The sequence below is a fragment of the Saccostrea echinata genome, unplaced genomic scaffold, assembly GCF_033153115.1.
Source record: "Saccostrea echinata isolate AGI-Se365-2 ecotype Australia unplaced genomic scaffold, CSIRO_AGI_Sech_v1 ptg000046l, whole genome shotgun sequence".
NCBI classification, from domain to species: domain Eukaryota; kingdom Metazoa; phylum Mollusca; class Bivalvia; order Ostreida; family Ostreidae; genus Saccostrea; species Saccostrea echinata.
Window position 1 is genome coordinate 1,412,385 of NW_026889795.1, and position 19,250 is coordinate 1,431,634.

At 31.7% G+C, this 19,250-nt stretch overlaps 1 protein-coding gene across 1 annotated transcript; it reads left to right on the plus strand.

The window, feature by feature from the left end:
- Window positions 1-9,452: 9,452 nt before the first annotated feature.
- LOC133202249 (receptor-type tyrosine-protein phosphatase alpha-like) lies at window positions 9,453-18,811 on the plus strand. Its single transcript, XM_061338045.1, has 11 exons — window positions 9,453-9,479; window positions 9,847-9,946; window positions 11,266-11,533; window positions 11,621-11,708; window positions 12,122-12,198; window positions 12,469-12,505; window positions 15,148-15,248; window positions 15,401-15,520; window positions 15,890-16,038; window positions 18,263-18,398; window positions 18,492-18,811. The coding sequence occupies exons 1-11, from the start codon at window positions 9,464-9,466 to the stop codon at window positions 18,594-18,596; spliced, it is 1,197 nt and encodes a 398-aa protein (XP_061194029.1). The 5' UTR covers window positions 9,453-9,463; the 3' UTR covers window positions 18,597-18,811.
- Window positions 18,812-19,250: the final 439 nt, after the last annotated feature.

The following is a 19,250-nucleotide window of genomic DNA, read 5'->3' on the forward strand; positions in this document are numbered from 1 at the left end:
TTGGACATTGAGAAAATTATAGTGTGTAATGGTGTAAGTTTGAGCTTATCTATCACATTTTCAACATAGGGTACCTTGCATTAACCCCCAGGAAAAATGTTCAAAGACAATGAAGTACTGTAGATTCCTAATTATACGATAGGAATTAATTATCGCGTAATTTCGCGAGAAGCACAACTCGCGATATAACATTTGTCGCTTTTATTTTTATGATGCTGAAATAAATGTAAATCTCTTGATGAACTGTCTACTTGCGAATTATTGTTCTCGCGATTTGACGCTCAAGAGGCATTTCGCGATAATATGTACTCGCGAAAAATAAGGAATCTACAGTACTGATGAACATAAATCACTGTTGTATACTAAAGTGGGCAAAATACCTGCAAATGAAGTGTTCTATCTATTCATCTTGACCTATTAAAGTGTTATGAATGCTTGATTTGATCACAAATTAAGTAATAAACTGTACATTTCAATTTATTTTATTCTTGATCAAAGGGCAGATCATTCAGAAAGCAGAACTCTCTAGCGTGCAGTGTACAGAGGACTCTTAAAGAAGCATGAGGTCGTCTATTAGAATACTAAGTAGTTCTTGCACCGATACATAGAGAAACTGTTACCAATTCCAGATATAGATATAAAAGGGAGGATAATTGATGGGTTTTATGAGACTAGAACTTTCATCAGACTTTATGAGTCTGATCTTTGTGTAATGGTCAAAGTATTGTCTGAAGCCTCATGAACATGACTTCATGCCGTAAAATAGTTCAGTAACGTTTTGTCAAGAGAAAATTATTTCCATTGGGGAAGGATCTTACTCTAGTGTCAGGACTATGTGTCTGAAGAGCATTTAAAAATGACTTGAATAAAGCTCACACATGTAATATTAAGGTAGTACACAATAGATAGACCAAATATTTCCTCAAATTCAATTTTGTTCCAACTTTGATGTTTTGTTCTTGGAAACAAAATCTCTCTTTATATATGATATGAAAGAAATTCAACTTTACATTTTTTGCCCACAATATGGCGTATCAGACCCCTGTAAGAAGATTCTGAAATTAGACAGCCGACCTGTGATTGTGCATTATTTAAAAATAACCAATTGATCTACTGCAAACTTGTGTGATGCTGTTTATAAGGGCAACCTTTTTGTACTAAAATTTGGTAAAATATTTTGATACCAGTATATTTGAGTAAAATGTGATGTAGAAATAGAACATACATAGTCCGGGAATTGAAAATTTACATGTAAAGAAAATGTACGATTTAATTTTTACAAAAAGTCAACAGAATAATTGAAATGAAACCCAGATTGAAATATGTCAAAATTAGGAAATTTGACCGGACCGTTTCAGATATTTTGGCGATTTTAAATAAATCAAGTGAAAAAAAATGTTGAGGTTCAGTAGATGACGTCACTATAATTGACTTTTAAGCTCTTACTATGACCTTGACCTTTATTGTACAAAATGAATGGAGACTCCTTATGAAAATTTCCAAATATCAGGTCTCTACTATAAATGGATCAAAAGTTACTTTCCATTTAATAACAGACAGTCATATTGCATGTCGATGGCATAAACAGGATCCAAAAACGTAGGCTCCCGAATGATGAATATATAGGGTTCTCTATTTTTTTTTCAAAATATGGCGAAAACATGTCCCAGCTTATTATTTTTCTTACAAAGATCCTTGATTATTGACATTACAGTGAAATTATTCTTTTTTTCTGATATAATTTAGAAAATATGCATTAAAACAGGGTTTTGTGTACTACCTTAAACACAAAAAAGACACGAGTACACTTGCGCGAATCTAATCTAACAAATCAATCACGTGCACCATGGCGCATTTCTACACGTCGGAAGGCATTTGAGAGCATGTATCACATGCTGCATACAGGTTATTGAATCAATCTCAGATTGCATATTGTATAAAGGAAGCATATCCATTTCCTTGTATGAATATTATAATTCGTTAAATATGAACAAATGGTTTGGTGCTCAGTCGTTCAGTAAGTTGGATAATGGCTGGCAAGGAAATCTGCACTTGTAAATCCTAATTGCTTGTATCAGTGGAATGAATAAGAAGCCTGCGCTGCTAAGATTGCAATAGCAGTGTGTCAAATCAGAATTTAAAAATAAAATTTTCGAGGAGATTAAATGATATAGAATCTAAAACAAGGATTTGAGAACTTTTAGTTAGCTGGACATGAGCTGAAGACAGTTGCCAGTCAAGTCAGGTACTCAGCCATATAATCCCAGAGAATGGGATCTACTTGGATAGCTCATTATCGCACAAGCTCATAAAATGTCTGATTCATTCGAGTGAATTGCTGAATGCCAGTCAGCACCAATCCTCTTCCATCCAGGACTTATTTGACTTTCAAACTGAACTTGCATACTAAAAAGTAGTTTATAAATTCAGCCTTATTTTAGATACAGGGCAACAGGGGAGAGTGTTTATATGTTTGATAGTAACGTTCTTAGTACGTAAAAGAGATGTTTGTCATTAAATTAACTCCTTGACCGAATCAATGAAGCATGAAATGTATGGATAAAACGAAAAGTATTCAAGCTCAAAAGTCCATTAAACAATACAAATTTTGGAGCAGAGCAAACACGGACTTCTAAAACATAAGAGGTGGGATCAGGTGCCATGAAGTAGTGAGCATCCCCTACCGACCGGTCACACTCGCCGTGTGCTCCTTGTCATGATCGGGAAATAACGGGAAAATCCGTCGACAATTCAGTGTATAAATAATGGCCTTACAATAAGTATGAAAAATTCAGTCAGAATTTGACTTAACGATAAATTGTATTTGCTGACAAGGGCAATGTATCGACCATAGTACTTACGATATGTCGACTTTAAACGAGACCGCTGATATTCTTGTTTCATCAACTTGTTTGTCAATAATTTACCTCGTTTTAGAAATTGTTCATACGTAGAGCATGCTCTTGCGTATTGAATCAACTGAGAGGTATAAACCCCGAATGCAGGTGATGAAGGTATATTGCTGCATAAGTAAGGGAAGTTGACGATTTAAAAGTTAAAGTCATCACGTTTATCATAAAGCTTGGTTGTTGGATTATCATTAACGTCTTCTATAAGTATCTATAGAAGCCAGATCATAGTTCTTTCAAGTGGTAATCAATGTTCTAAGATTCAGATAGCAAGTTAACTGAGTGGATACAGGTTACTAATATATCATCATATGGTATGAAATTTGAAAAAAAAACCTGCAAGGGGATGCTCAGGGACTCGTTCAATGCCATTTGACCAGTGTAGAAAAGAGTTTGTCAAATAAAGTGCTTGAGTGATAAATTGATATTTTAAGTTTTAGATCGAATACAGACACCTCACTGGTCATGAGAAAGCTTAAGAAAAGAAAAAAAAAACTGCAGAGGCATTAATTTAATTTTTATTATTTGGTGGGGCACATCTTAAGCTTAAAGAATTAAATATATCTCCTAAGAACTGCATGGATAACACATTTTTGGCCCAAGGATCGAACAGGCTGCAAGGGATAATGTGGAATTTGATATTTGTTCCATAGCTAAATGAAATTAGCCTTACTTAATAAAATGTAACGACCTCAGTTTAAAGGATGTCTAAACAACACCCACTATGAAGATTAGGGCAGTGGTCAAGCTTATCAAGAAAAACTACGGATTCGGGGTTGCAGGAACTTCAAAGTGTCTCCAAATTCGAAAGAAACGGACTAATGTCGTATTCAGTCCAGTGAGTGAGATGAGTTCAAAATACCATACCTAATATTGGTGCATACATGTACATGTATTCTTACGAGAAACCACATGGAGATGAGACGGAAGCATATCTTTTTTTGTGATGTTGCATACTGGACATCTCAGCATGATTCTGATATGCGTGGTAAAAAGAAGGCAAAAACTTTAGAAACAGAGTACTAAATGCAATCATCATGGTAAAGAGTTCCTTTACATGGATCCCAATGACTAATCAAAGTTAATGTTTTGATACACTTTTGAATGACGATACATGGAATGGATTATAGAAAATCGCGTTGTATGGACACACGTTTGAGTGAAACACCATATAGAAGGGGGGTGAAATTAGGAACTCAATAACTGACGTGAAAATCACATGAGCATTTAAGAAAAGAGAATAATTTTATGTATACTATCCTCAACGAAGACTTTATGATCACTAAGATCCTCCTTTTTATAAAAAGTCACTTTATGGAGAAAAAAAATTATTTGACAAGAACACTTTCACTGAAGCTTTCGGTAGATTTTTGAAAGACGAGGCACCAGGATCATGAAACAGTTTTAGAATTAAGTCAGAATTTGTACATTATCTGAAATTTTTATTTAAAAAACACATTAAATCTATGAAACGTTATTCGAAATTTTCTCCCTTTCATGTTCTAAATTTAAATTTTAAAGTATCAGTTTATAAGAAAAATTCATTTTATGAATTACGGAAATACTGACTTGAGATGTACGCACCTTTAAGTACTGTAATGTCAATTTTTCATGACATATATTTTTAATATTTACAATGATTAAATATAAAGATACTGAAGACAAATGAGGGTCTTGTTTCTAAGTGAGAACCAGTTAATATTGACCTTTTTACTCTTAAAAGTTTGAAATATTGATTGAATCTAATGATGTTTAAAAAGTACTATAACATGACAGTACCCTTATGTAAATAATTAGTCTAGGAAAATATTAATAGTTTTAGTAAAATAAAACACAATCCCCGAAGTCTAAAATATGATTCTTGGCCTTTTTGCTCTTAAAAGATAAGAAATTTAACTTTAACAAAGTATAGGTTTCTAGAAATCAAAAAGGAGTAATGTCATTAAAAAAAGTGTTTGCATGAATATTATCGTTTTTCTTCTAGATCTGTTTTGTATAGCTAAAACAAATTCATCGGATCACATTTCATTTTTTAAAATAAACTTTTTATAAATAAAAACTTAAACAAAAAATGAATTATTTTTAAAGAATGTAAACGTGTATTATACGGAAGCAAGTAGTGCACGTAATATTTTTTTTAAAGTTGATAATTCCAACTTTAAAGTTGGCTTTTCCAACTTCTAAAATCCAACTTTAATCTTGGCTTTTCCAACTTTAGAGTTGGCTTTTTCGACTTTAAAGTTGGTAATTCCAACTTTTAACTTCGCTTTTTCAGCTTTAATTTAAAGTTGGAAATTCCAACTCTTTAGTCTTGGCTTTTCCAACTTTAATGTTTGCTCTTCCAACTTTAAAGTTGGTATTTCCAACTTTAATTTTGGCTTTTCCATCTTTGTACGGCTTTATGCTTCATATTCAGATACTCTGTACTTGGACTCGTGTTGCCGTTTTATACATGTAATTACATTGGAAAGAAACGATTTAATTATGAAATTATAACGAAAGAAGGAATTATTTCATTGTGTTTTCATATACAGAATTGATACATTCAGTTATGTTTTTTAGCACGTTATATACATGTAATGATGATTCATCCTATATATCAAACACCTAATAATGGTCTCATTCGTTTAAGCTTATTCTCTCATACAAAAAAAATATATGTCTGATCTCTTAAATAGGTTTGGTTGAAATCCTGTCATGTACGGGGTTGCATAAAGTTATTCTCTATAAAATTATATAAGATGGACCAAAAGAAATATAAGAGTTTTTAATCAAAAGTTGGAAGTTATAAGTAAGGTCATAAGGAAGGTCAAGGTAAAAAATAATAATTGACACAGATCCATTGCTCACCAAATTACTTCAGTGAATTAATTTTGCGTAAATAACGTTGGTAATAATTTAAAAATTAGGGGGAAAAGTTAAGGAAAAGGGCTAGAAAAGCTCAACTAAAAGTTGGAAAAGCCAAGATTAAAGTTGGAATTACCAACTTTAAAGTTGAAAAAGCCAATTTTAAAGTAACTTTAAATTTGTAGAAGTCAAGATTAAAATTGGAAAAGCCAACTTTAAGGTTGGAATTACCAACTTTAAAGTTGAAGAAACCAAGATTAAAGTTGGAAAAGCCAACTTTAATGTTGGAAAAGCCAAGATTAAAGTTGGAATTACCAACATTAAAGTTGGAAAAGCCAAGATTAAAGTTAGAATTACCAACTTTAAAGTTGGACTTACCAACTATAAATTTGGAAAAAGCCAGCTTTAAAGTTAGAAAGCGTTAGTAATTCCAACTTTAATCTTGGCTTTCCCAACATTAATGTTGGAATGCCAACATTAAAGTTGGAAAAGCCCAATTTAAAGTTGGAATTACCAAATTTGATGTTGGAAAAGCCAACTTTGAAGTTGAAAAAGCCAAGATTAAAGTTGGAATTATCAACTTTAGAGTTGGAAAAGCCAACTTTAAAGACAATATTACGTGACACTAATACGCTTCCGTAGTATTATTATAAAACATAGAATGACTTATTAATAAGAGTTAAGTCTCTACTGTTTGTTTGATATCTGATTAATAGCTTTACGTGCATGAAATGCGGGTTCTTAATTAAAAGCCACCATCTACTATAAGATTAAGACAATCGTAGGCATTTTTAGTATGAAATCCTTTCGCAAGAAAAAAAAGTTCCCAAGAAAACTCCTTTTAAATGCCTTTGGATTTCTGTCTTTTAATAATATTATGTTAGGTTGTATACACACAATTTTTTTCATGAATATGAAGATAAATATCAAACACACATTTTTAAAAATATTAATCATGTAACTGGAATCTAAATGCTTATAATTAAGAGCGTACTTTCTTAGGTCTAAGACTAATTCATGATTCCGGGACCTGTTCCCAGGATCATGAAACAGTCAGACCTAAGTAAAAATTCCAGTCATTCATTAAATGAATATTAATTATCAAGTAACACTTGAAAGAGAAACAATTTGTAGTCACATTCCAAATTGTATGTGCTTTTTATGATAAAACTTTAAGGTATATTTAAATTCTGCCATTAGTCTAAAATTGCTTCAGGATCAACGGTCCTGTTTTTTTCTGTATACAGTATTTTGTTTTTATGACGAGGTTTTTATCGTGCTTACTAAGTAGGTGAAATATACAGATATAAACTTATCATTTATCATTGCACCTATCTTACACTCTTGATCAATTATTTCAAAGGTTAACTTTCTTGCTTTGTTTTTATTATGCAGAATACATGAGTCACTGTAGTGAGATAGTACCAGAAATGATCGGACTTGAGCTGTTGCTTAAGAATTCTGATTGTGAATTTAATCTTTCTAATATGGTAGATTCTGTGGGTTATCTGGGTATCGATCCTTGAGATAAAATCTCCGCTCTAGGGCGAATCAGGCGTCAGCTAGCTCTTCCTAAGCATTTCGTACAACTACGATGTATGCTTTATTCAGTTAAATTTATACAACTTATATTATGTGCAAGGAATTGTTCTTACATGTATTCCCTAGATTAGAGTACTCAGTATAATGTGTCTGGGTTTAATTAAACATTCAGACAGTCCCTGTAATCAAATCGATTGAGGAAATAATCATAATACATTAATTTTTTTGATGATAATAATAAACCATTCAATATATATACAAATTTGTTGTAAGGGATTCAGATCCCAACATACGAAAAAACTTATTTTCAAAAATCGAAGTAAAAATAAGTACTTATGACCCTCATGCACCTTTCAGAGACACATCGGGCTACATTCTTATAATTAGGCGTGTCCAGCAGATAACACAAAAAATTGCTCTCTACCTCATGTATTTTGTTTAGCTGATTTTATACAAAATTACAAAGGATTGCATCATACAAGTCATTGCACACAGATACCACTTTGTGAAAATACGTCAACACTGACCGGGTTTTGTGATCTTGACCTTACAACACAACTTTTCCAATTTTCTTCACAGAGATTATATCTTGAATAAGGGATACATTTACATATTTTCTGACTGAGGATATCATTTTAATGTTTGTTAACCACATAAAAATCTTACAACCTTGACCTTTCTAATGATGTAATTTTTATGCCCCCGTATTGAAGATTCGGGGGTATATCGTTTTTGCGCTGCCCTTCCGTCTGTCTGTCTATTTGTCTGTTTAGTATCTGTTTGTCCGCAAAAACTTTAACATTGCCCATAACTTTTGATTGGTTGAAACTAATACTTCATATTTCACATATGTATTCCTTTGGGTACCAACATATTTGACCTTTTGACCTTAAATGTAACCTTGGAGTTTGATCCAGTTTTGCAAAATTTTACCCAACTTTAACCTTGGCCATAACTTTAGAACGGTTGGTGCTAGGGCTTTCATATTTCAAATATGTAATACTTGTTACAAGACCTTTCCTTGGATACCAACAATTTTGACCCTTTGACCTTGAGTTTGAGCTACTTTTGGAAAACTTTAACCTTGGCCATAACTTTTAAACAGTTGGTGCTAGGGCTTTCATATTTATATGTCTATTCCTTGTGCCAAGACCTTCCTTTGGATTTCAACAATTGTAATCCATTGGCCTTGATCTTGGAGTTTGACCTACTTTTGAAAAAAACTTTGACCTTGGCTATAACTTTTGAACGATATTTGTGCTACACCTTTCATATTTCACATGGGTATTTCTTGTGAAAAGGTCTTTCCTTGGGCACCATTAATTTTGACCACTTGGCCCTGACCTTGATGTTTGACTTACTTTTGAAAAACTTTAACTTTTTTCATATCTATTCAAAGGCTAGGGCTTGCATATTTCACAGGTATACTTCTCGAGACAAGACCTTACTTTTGGTACCAACATATTTGATTTGAATTTGAGAAAGTTTAACCTTCGCTATAAGTTGCCATACGGGGACATCAGTGTTTCACAAACACATATTGTTCTGAAATGCAGAAAGCAGGGAATTTAAGTCCCAGTCACTTTTATATTCGTTAGAAAAGGAACATTTGCAACATAAAATAATTACTCAAATAAGAATTGATATTTTAAGTGCAAATAAACACTACAATTTAAATCTCAATACATTTTAAATGTATATCATACAGGAAATTTATTTACAGAGTTTATATATCTCACTTCCTGTTTCCACGATGTATTGGAAAAGGCAATCCTTCCTTGTCTGTTATTTCCATCAAACTGGAGCTGTTGTGGCTCTCTTTATGTCGGATTACATGATTCAAATAAACAAGTAAGAACAAAAATGTAAGTCATGAAATGATTTTTTTTTTATTTTTTAAAGGTTGTTTCTTCAATTTTTTGTTTGGTTGATTGATCAGCTCGTAGCTTGGCTAGACTACATAAACAGGAACGATTAGGTTTCAGAGAAAACGAGCAGACTGTACATACATGTATAAGGCTGGTTTATTATTTATTACTTTTCATCAGTGAAAATGGGTTATACATTTATTTTTCAATTGGTGAAAAATGGTAAATCTTTGCTGGCTTATGTAGTCTACATATTTAACAGACTTTGTGTTGATTAATTTTACAGATCAAAAGAATATGGATGGACGCCCCGGTATGCCTTTCCTAAGAAATACAACTTTATAAGATGAAGAGAAGTCAAATTTATTATATACGCATACTTCTGCGTAACATATCAAACAAACATCTATTTGAAATAAAAATAAAAATTTTAAAGATGTACTAACACATGCTACACAGATTCATGACAATTTGTTTAATTTGCATGTCTGCAGCTGGAAATTTCAAACAAACACATTGACAAATTAAGGTGTTTTACTGTAAATAACGCAGCACTTTATGTTACATGCCTATAAAACAATTTTGCTATATTTTAAAGGGCATATCATCTTAATTCTAACATTTAAACAAGGACGACTAAATATTCCTGATGTCACTTTTTAAAACAATTTTTTTGATAGATAGTACTCCTGATGAGGAGGATCCAGACCCAATGCTCCTGGCGGCTTTGTTTGCCATTATTATTCTGCTGTTGATTCTCATCATTCTCTTCATCAGAAGGTTAGTCTTGTTAAGTCATGTCATCATGAAATTTAGTCATGAAACTTAAGGCAAATAAATCAGACTTAGAACATGCTAAATATAATGCACGAGGGTCATTCAAAAATACGAAGACAATGTAGCTCTTCATCATATGAGTGTTTTTTTTTCTTTTTCTTTTTCTTTTTTTTTTTTTTTTTAGGAATTCAAGACCAATATCTCATCTGTAAAAAAAACATTTATTTTGTTGTGTGTGAAGTTTCATTCATTTTGATCAAAAGAAACTTATATTACTAGTACTAAACATTAAAAACAGGTGTTTTGAACACAGAGCACGTTTAGCATCACTGTAATGGCAAACGCATAATATCCTGGTAGTTTCTCAGAAATACTTCTCTTCACTTCATACACAGTCTATGCGCTTTACCCACTTAATAAAACATTCCTATACCACTTAACACCTTGTCTGTAAACAACTGTTTAAGTAGCATAAGTTAGTTCGTCCTTATTTTCAAAATTTTTATCTCGTAGCTCAAATTGCGCAATAGTAAAGCGCCCATTGCTTTCTATAGCGTTACATGTACTATAAATCTTACTGATAATCCGTTTCCTCTTAGGTCGTCTGTTGTACGATACAGGGTCTCTTTCAATCAAAAACTGCTTTAACTATTGAAACAGAAATGCACGGTTTATTTTTGATATATTTTATGCTTCCTCTAGCATTTTCAGAGTTACATTTAATTTGGACTTTCCAGAGTGCAACACAAAATTGCATTGCTACTCCTGCTCCGTGACGTCCTTTAACGTATTTTTAGCCTTTTTCAAATATGACTGTCTGTCTTTTGCAATTGATTTCTGCTCAACGAAGCAATATACAGTGTATTAAGTTGCAATTTGGTATGTGAAATGATGTAACTCTGTACAATAGCAACATTTAAATTTCATTTCTTTTCGCGCCATTTTACAGAGATATGACAATATACATCATAAGATTTATTGTTAGTAAATTGATAAATTCTGACTCCGTGATTCTTTTTTATGGTTGTAATTTTTTAAATATAATTTTGAATTTCATCATGATATATTTGAATTTTTTACATTCAAATTCTTTAGATTTGATAAAATATGTTTACCAAATTTGGTCATAATATGACCATATAATAATAATTATATAAGTTAATAAAAAGTTATAACAAAAGTCTACATATTTTTTAAATGACCCTCGTACAATTCAGAATTTGCCCAAAAATAAAATGGGTTGATACATATACTTTATTTATCATATGACATATTAGATAGACAACATCATTTTCTGATTCTGAATAGACCATTTCTTTTAGATGCATGAAATGTCGACAGAAAAGCGCCTCTGTGGTTAGATATGTAAACCCTGTGTTAACGGTTTCCGAGACCCAGGCACCATTGATTGATGATCGTGTCACCATTGTACTGGAGGAAATTGATCATAGCGTCGCCCCTCAACAAGACGAGACACCGGAAGTCGTGGTAGAATACTGCAATCTCAAGTCGTACCGAGTTTCACTCGAACAGTTCATCAGGGAGGTAGATGAAAAGCGAGACAAGGATGCATTCCGTGAAGAATTTAAAGTAAGAATCTGCAAAAACTAAATTTATTGATCTAACTACATAATAAAGGTTTTAAAATCGTTAAATTTTGAAATGCAACTTATTTAGGAAATTCCGAATGGTTTATTAGAACTTCACTCAGCAGCACTGAAAAAGGAAAACAAATCCAGAAATAGATACAAAAAAGTTTACCCATGTAAGTTTTCTCATCATAATTTAAATCTTTATTTGCGAAACTCAAATGTTAGGATGACAGTTTTACTACGCATCATCTATTTTTAATATGGAAATGTTGCAGAACTGTTTGGTCATTTGCTTCATTAGGATATGACTTACCGGTAATGAATATTGATCAAGGAGCAAACCCCTCTATTTGAGAATTTTGAAAACTGAACGAATTTACAAGAGTCTCATGCCTCGATATTTTTATCTACCGGTAGTCATTTTATCTGAATAATAGAGAGTAAATCTGAAAATTTCTAAGTTCACCACATCTTTTGGTGAATGTTTTTAAAATTTAAACTTCCTCTTAAAATTAACCTTCCTCTTAGTTACAAATATTGACAACATTCCCTAATTAATAAGAGCAATATATGTTCTCTTTTGAAGATGACTATTGCCGTGTTATTCTGGATACAAACGACAATACCGGAAGTACTGACTATGCGAATGCCTGTTTCGTACACGTGAGTACTTGTTACCAGAAAAGTTCCTTATTGTGCTCTCATCCAAATGTTTATTTAATTGTAAACAGGAAATATTTCGCTAATGATAACGATAACAAATGTTAGATCATCATTGCACAAAATCATTTCAGGACCGGTTATTTTTAAAAAAAAAAAAACAGAAAAAAAAACCTTAAACTAGTACTAACTTTAAGATAAAGATAATTCCATTTAAAAAATGAACAGTTTTCTTTGCATTAAAGCTTATTATTATATTTGTTTTGCAAAAAGGGCTTTAACCACGATAAAGAATACATTGCTGCTCAAGGTAACAGAATGCATACTTTCAATAAAACTATAAATTTTATCCAAGTTTTCTTGTCTTGTTCTAGAATAAATAGTAGTAGGTTCCTCAAAACCACATGTTATTATATTTTTATTAGAAGAGGAAGAAATAAAAAAAGATTTTAAAAATATAAACGGAAATAGCGCAATTATACACAATGCTAACAAACAGCTGTTACAGTATTTAAACATCAAGTACAAGTACAACGAACAATTTCGTGACAGTATTTTTGAAGTACATCAATTAATAAAATAAAATAATTTTCATTGTAAAGTACATTGTTACACATATAAATAATCAATTCATTGCATGAAATTAAGTGTAAATCTTTTTGATAAAATATAGTTCTCTTATTTGATGATACTTTCCTTCTTCATTTTTTTTTATCATTGTTTTAAAATTATATAAAGGTGCAGATAGTAACAGACATCATTTTCGTTTTTCCTTTTCTATCAAAATCCAGAGTAAATAATAAAATCATAGTTATTGACTTCCAACACTTTTTTCGAGACAGCGCCGGCTACTCCTACCATCGACACATTTACAATTCATTTAAAAGAAAAAATAAAATATTTCTTAAATATCTCTTGGGTTTATGTATTGTTAGTGTATGTTAAACATATATATAATTTTCACCGAAAAAAACATTAATCAGAAAGAAGGATGATCATAATCTCTTGATAATTTCCGAACAGCCCTCGTAAATTAAAATTTCATTATGAAACAAACCTTACTTCAGAGGTCATTTTTACAGATGAAAAAGGCAGAGACAACAAACAGTGATCGATCTAAAAAAAATCCAAAAACATTTCAAATCTGTACACATAGCATAAAACACGAAAAAAATGTATTTGTTCCATAAAATTTAGTTTTTGCTACAATACAAACTATTCACTACAATATTTTCCCCCTTTATTTTTTTTCAACAATACAATATATAAACTTATCCGATTTTTAAGTACTCAACATTTTATAAAACAAAACCATTTCTTACCACTTAAAGACCACATCAAACAAACTTAAAATTTATTATTCTCCAATCGATCTAACTGCCACTAACTTTCCTAGGTTTCGATTTTATAACTATCATTTATAAACTTACCTGTTAACCCTGATTTTTCTCTGAAATTTGCTTATCCTCATAAAAAATATTCCTCTATACCATTGTATGAGAGTAAAATAAAATATTATACACCAACCACTTAATATATATATATATATATATATATATATATATATATATATATATATATATATATATATATATATATATATATATATATATATATATATATATATATATTTTACAAATGACATCTTCTTTAAAGTGATATTGTTTTTGTGTACTGTTGTGCCATGTTGTATGTGACAGATATTAGTGACAAATATGGTCCAAGGCTGTTAAAATGACAATTTCCAGAGAATTCTCAAAATTTCTGCATATTTTCATGAAGATATAAAACACTCTACAAGTACAATGGTAAACAAAAATATTTCATGAATATTTATCAACGGATTAGCTGCAATGACCAGACGTTACCATTTTTTAAAAACAAATCCATGAAACTTATTGAGCAACCACGCTTTTTATCGCAGAAAATCTCTCGTAAATTCTATTTATACCAGATTTATTGATGTAAATCCTGTTCCACTCGTGAAAAACTCTTGGCCACACACTGCTTTAATTCTGTATTTAATTAGAGGTCTCGTTGTGTGAACCTTGTTCTGCTTGTGACCCTCAATATTTTGATTCTGTATTTAACTAGAGGTCTCGTCGTGTGAACCTTGTTCTACTCGTGGTATCACAATGTTTTCATTCTGTATTTTACTTGAGGTCTCGTTGTGTGAACCTTGTATGCGTAACCACACAATATTTTATTCTATATAAAACTTGAGGTCTCGTTGTGTGAACGTCGTTCTACTCGTGGCCACACACTATTTTGATTCTCTATTTGATTAGAGGTCTCGTTGTGTGAACCTTATTTTACCCGTGACCACACGATATTTTGATTCTGTATTAAACTTGAGGTCTCCTTGTGTAAAACTTGTTCTACTCGTGACCTCACAATGTTCGATTCTGAATTTAACTTGAGGTCTCGTTGTGTGAACCTTGTTTTACTCCTGGTCACACAATATTTTAATTCTGTATTAAACTTCAGGTCTCCTTGTGTGAACCTTGTTCTACTCATGGTCACACATTGTTTTCATTCTGTATTAAACTTAAGGTTTCGAAATTGACAAATTGCTTTAACTTGTTTTTATTATAATATTTCTTTTCTTCTCTTGAGATCAGCTGTTTTTAAGCTTGTGATTATCAAAGTCGCCATCAACTCTCTTAAAATATTTTAAAAAAAACTTTCGCTTTCCTATTATGTTTCTCTATCGAAATATATGCAAAGTTACGGGCAATATCACTTCAGATATCAGTTAATTTTCTTTCCATAACTAACAGGCTTTTTAAAAGAAGCATGAGGCACTAGTATATTGAAGGAGTACATGTGAATATATTCTTAACTCTATATAAAACTATATTAGCTCATATTTTTATTCTGAAAAGATATTACCTTTCCAAACTGACAGTAGTTGTCCCTTGATATTAAAGTTGTCGTTTTTCTATCTTTCAGGTCCCTTTACCAATGAAACTCTATTGGATTTTTGGCGGCTTATCTGGCAGAACCGATGCGCCCGGATCGTCATGCTGACAAATCTATTTGAAGGAGATCGAGTTCGTTACATAAATATAGTTTTAATTTATTTCAGCTCAATTTTTTTTAAAACACAGTAAAAGAAAACGATAACATATTAAAAATGTGTAAGATCTAATTAAATTTTTGTATTTGTACGTTTATTATCGCTGTATTGTTTTTACAATTACAGATGAAGTGTTTGCAGTACTGGCCGGAAGCAGAAGACATGCACTTTGGACCTTTCCTGGTTAGGGCAGAATCCCAGGACGTCTTTGAGCAGTACATCATCAGACGGATCATCGTTGAAAAAGTAGCTTTAAAATTCTGGAATCTCATAATGCTTATAATTTTTTTTTATTCATTCGAACTGAGTACCTGTAATATTGATTGAACCAAATTCCTCTTGAAGGAATTTAAAAATTGACTGTCAGGAATAAAGTCATTTTTCAGTTAGAGATAAATATAACTCGTCTCGACCCCGTAACATAGACAGTACGATGGCGTCAGAGCTTTTTTAATCATGGACAAAATGTATTGAAGTTTGAATTAATTAGTGAAGGCTTTTATTTGGGATACAATTTACACCAGAAGCTCGGGATTATAGCATTTATTTTCAGTATCATTATATGTAAGACATAAATTTTGATTAGGTTATGAGATTTATTCTTTATTTGTGTAGGGAGGTGAGAAAAAACGAGTCACCCAGTATCACTTCACTGCTTGGCCTGATTGCCGAGTTCCAGACGACATCGAAACGTTACTGGAATTCCGAAACCTCATCATTCACGGTATCCTGCCTGAGGAGGGACCAATTGTAGTCCACTGCAGGTAAAACTTCTGAACAAGTTAAATTAAGTCTGTTTCAACTTATCTAATTAAATTTTCTAATCTTTTATTTTTTTAATTATCTATTTATGTTTTATTTTTAGGTCACCTGAGTCACTCAGGTTACCTATTGCTATCAGTTTTTTGTCTGTCGTCGTGCGTTGTGCGTCGTCCGTTAACATTTGAACATTTTCATCTTCTTCTCTGAAACCGCTGAACCAATTTTGGCATATAGCATCTATAGGTGAAAGGGAACAAAAATTGTAAATTTCATAATCCCTGCCCCCTGGGGCCTGAGGGGTGGGGCTAAAACCACCAGAATTATGCAATCTTTAAAAATCTTTTTTCTTTACTCCTGGACATTAAGCAGTCAATCTGTTGGCATGATTAGAATAAGTATAGAACCCTTAACCAAAATTGTGAAATTCATGCCCCCAGGATCAGGGGTTCTGGAGTTAGGGCGGGGCTCTATTGATTATATAGTGAAAATGCATTAATTCTTTAAAAATCTTCTCCTCTGCTCCTGGGTATCAAATAAACTAACTAAGTACATAGTTATGATGAGCAAGAATGCCTCTAACAAAACTGTGAATTTAATGGCCCCATCTGGGTCATGGGTTCTGGTGTTAGGACGGGTCTGTATTAATCATGTAGTGAAAATGCATTAATTCTGTTAAATAATCTTATATGCTCCTTAGTGCTGAGCAGATAAACAAAGTGCATAGTTATGATGAACAATTGTGCTTCTTAGGATATTTTTAAAACTTGGTTGTCCCAGGGCGAGGGGTTTTTGTTTTTCTCATGGGTGGGGGGGGGGTCTATTGATAATGCAGTGAAAATGTGTTAATTCTTGAAAATCTTCAACTGAGTGCAGAATTATGATGGTGAGGATACCTTTTCCTTATTCCAGGGTGAGGGGTTTTTGTTTTTCTCATGGGGGGGGGGGGTCTATTGATAATGCAGTAAAAATGTGTTAATTCTTGAAAATCTTCAACTGATTGCAGAGTTATGATGGTGAGGATACCTCTTCCTTATTTGTGAAATTGATTACCCTGGGTCATGGATTTTGGTGTTATGTTAGGACTGTGTTGAATCTGTAGTGAAAATGCATTATTTCTTGAAAATCTTCTCTGCTTCTTGGCATATCGAAGGAAAACAGAGTAAAAGTTTTAATAAGCAAGGATATTTTTACCAGATTTTTAAACATCTGGACCATTTGGTCAAGTGTTCTGGTCCTGGTCAGAGCTCTAATATGATACATGTAAATTCTACTGAGAAAAGTTATTCCTTTTTGCAATTCCCTTTTGATAATTAGTCACTAATAGTAATTTATTTAAAAAGTTAATAGAATAAGAGAATTTTGCAAAAAAAAAAAAAAAAAAAAAAACAACAACAAACAAACAAACATAACCAAAAAAACAAACAAACAAAAAACAAAAACAAAACAAAACAAAAAAAAAACAACAACAAACAAACAAACAAACAAACAAAAAACAAAAACAAAAAACTATTATATAATACAAAAAATACTTTCATAGTTTAAATGATCAGATAGACTTGTAAGTAATAGATAAATAAAAATGGAACAAAAATAACTTATCTAATGTTCTTCAAAGACCAAGACAGGCCAATGTGAGAGGTTACAATTTGGGGGTAAAAATAATACAGAAACACTTAAATTTTGTTAATAGTCTGCATGGTGATAGTGATGGTGATAAATGGGGGGACAGATTAGAACTTAATTTATGTGTTGTTACTGAATACCAGAATAATTGTTTCATTGATACTGATCATCCTATTTCTCTTGCTTTTAGGCAACAAAACTTCATCTATCAGTTTATTTTATATCTATGGATTCTCTAAATTGCAGTATTAAACTAAGGTGACCGTTAAGGCCCTTGGGCCTCTTGATTAATTATGTTTTATTCTATCCTATTATGTTTTATCAAATCGTACTTTATCTTATCTAATTGTGTTTTATCTGATCTAATTATGTTTATCTTATTATGCTTTACCATTTCTAATTATGTTTTATCATAATTATCTAATTATGTTTTATCATAATTATCTAATTATGTTTTATCATAATTATCTAATTATGTTTTATCTTTTCTAGTTATGATAGAACATATCTAATTATATGAAAGCTTATCTTATTAAGTTTGAAATTATCTAATGATGTTTGAACTTATCTAATCATGTTTGAAGTTATTTAACTTCTTAACAGCGCTGGGATTGGTCGCACGGGGACATTCATCGCTCTCGACTCACTTCTGAAGGAAGCAGCGGCAATGGACAGCATTGACGTTATCAATTGCGTCTCTAAGCTACGTCAACAGAGGGCGTTTTCAATCCAGACAGATGTATACAAATTTCTTCTTTTATTAAGTTGAATCAAACAATACTGAGATTAATGTATCTTCTACAAATCATGCCGTTTTTTTCTCTCCGATTAGATGCAGTATGCATTCCTGCATGATGCAATCGTACATGCAGTCACTCACCACAATCTACCAGCCCCCTTTCCTATAGTGGACGGGATGAACCCCAGTTGTGGATAAAATTCAAGCATGTGTACAAGAAAGGATTTCAAGGACTCCAATAACATTATTGATTTTTTTTGTTTTGGAGGTTGGTCAGAAGATTTAGTGCTGATTGCTAAAATTGTGATGATTATGATGTTTATGTAAATAATTTCCCTTATTGCTGCTTCAAAGACATTTTTATAATCTTTTAAATCTATTACAAATAAATTTTTTTCAGTTGTGTGTGCCTTGTGAAAAAAGTATTCTTGGGTTTGTTTAATTTTTGTTTGTTTACTTAAAATATCAATGTTTATTAAAATTGCTATGTTTTGGTTGTACATACATGTATTTGCTATGGTGCAGTAAGCACTGATCTTTAAAGAGAATTTTGAAATGAGTATGAAAATGTAATTGTTTGATGCTTCAATGTGTATATATTCTATTTCTATTTACGTGTAAATAAATTCAACAAGCATATATTTATAGAATTCGTATTTCAATTTTTTAAAAAATTGACAAAAAGATTGTTAATAACCCGAGGCGATGTGTGGTAATATGTAAAATTGTTTGTGGATTTTTATATGTATATATCATAAGTGTACAATTGTTTTATAACTATAAGTTTTGAATGGAATATGTGTACATATCCTTTTTTTTGTCATCTTGACCTTCCTTTTAAAATAAAACTCT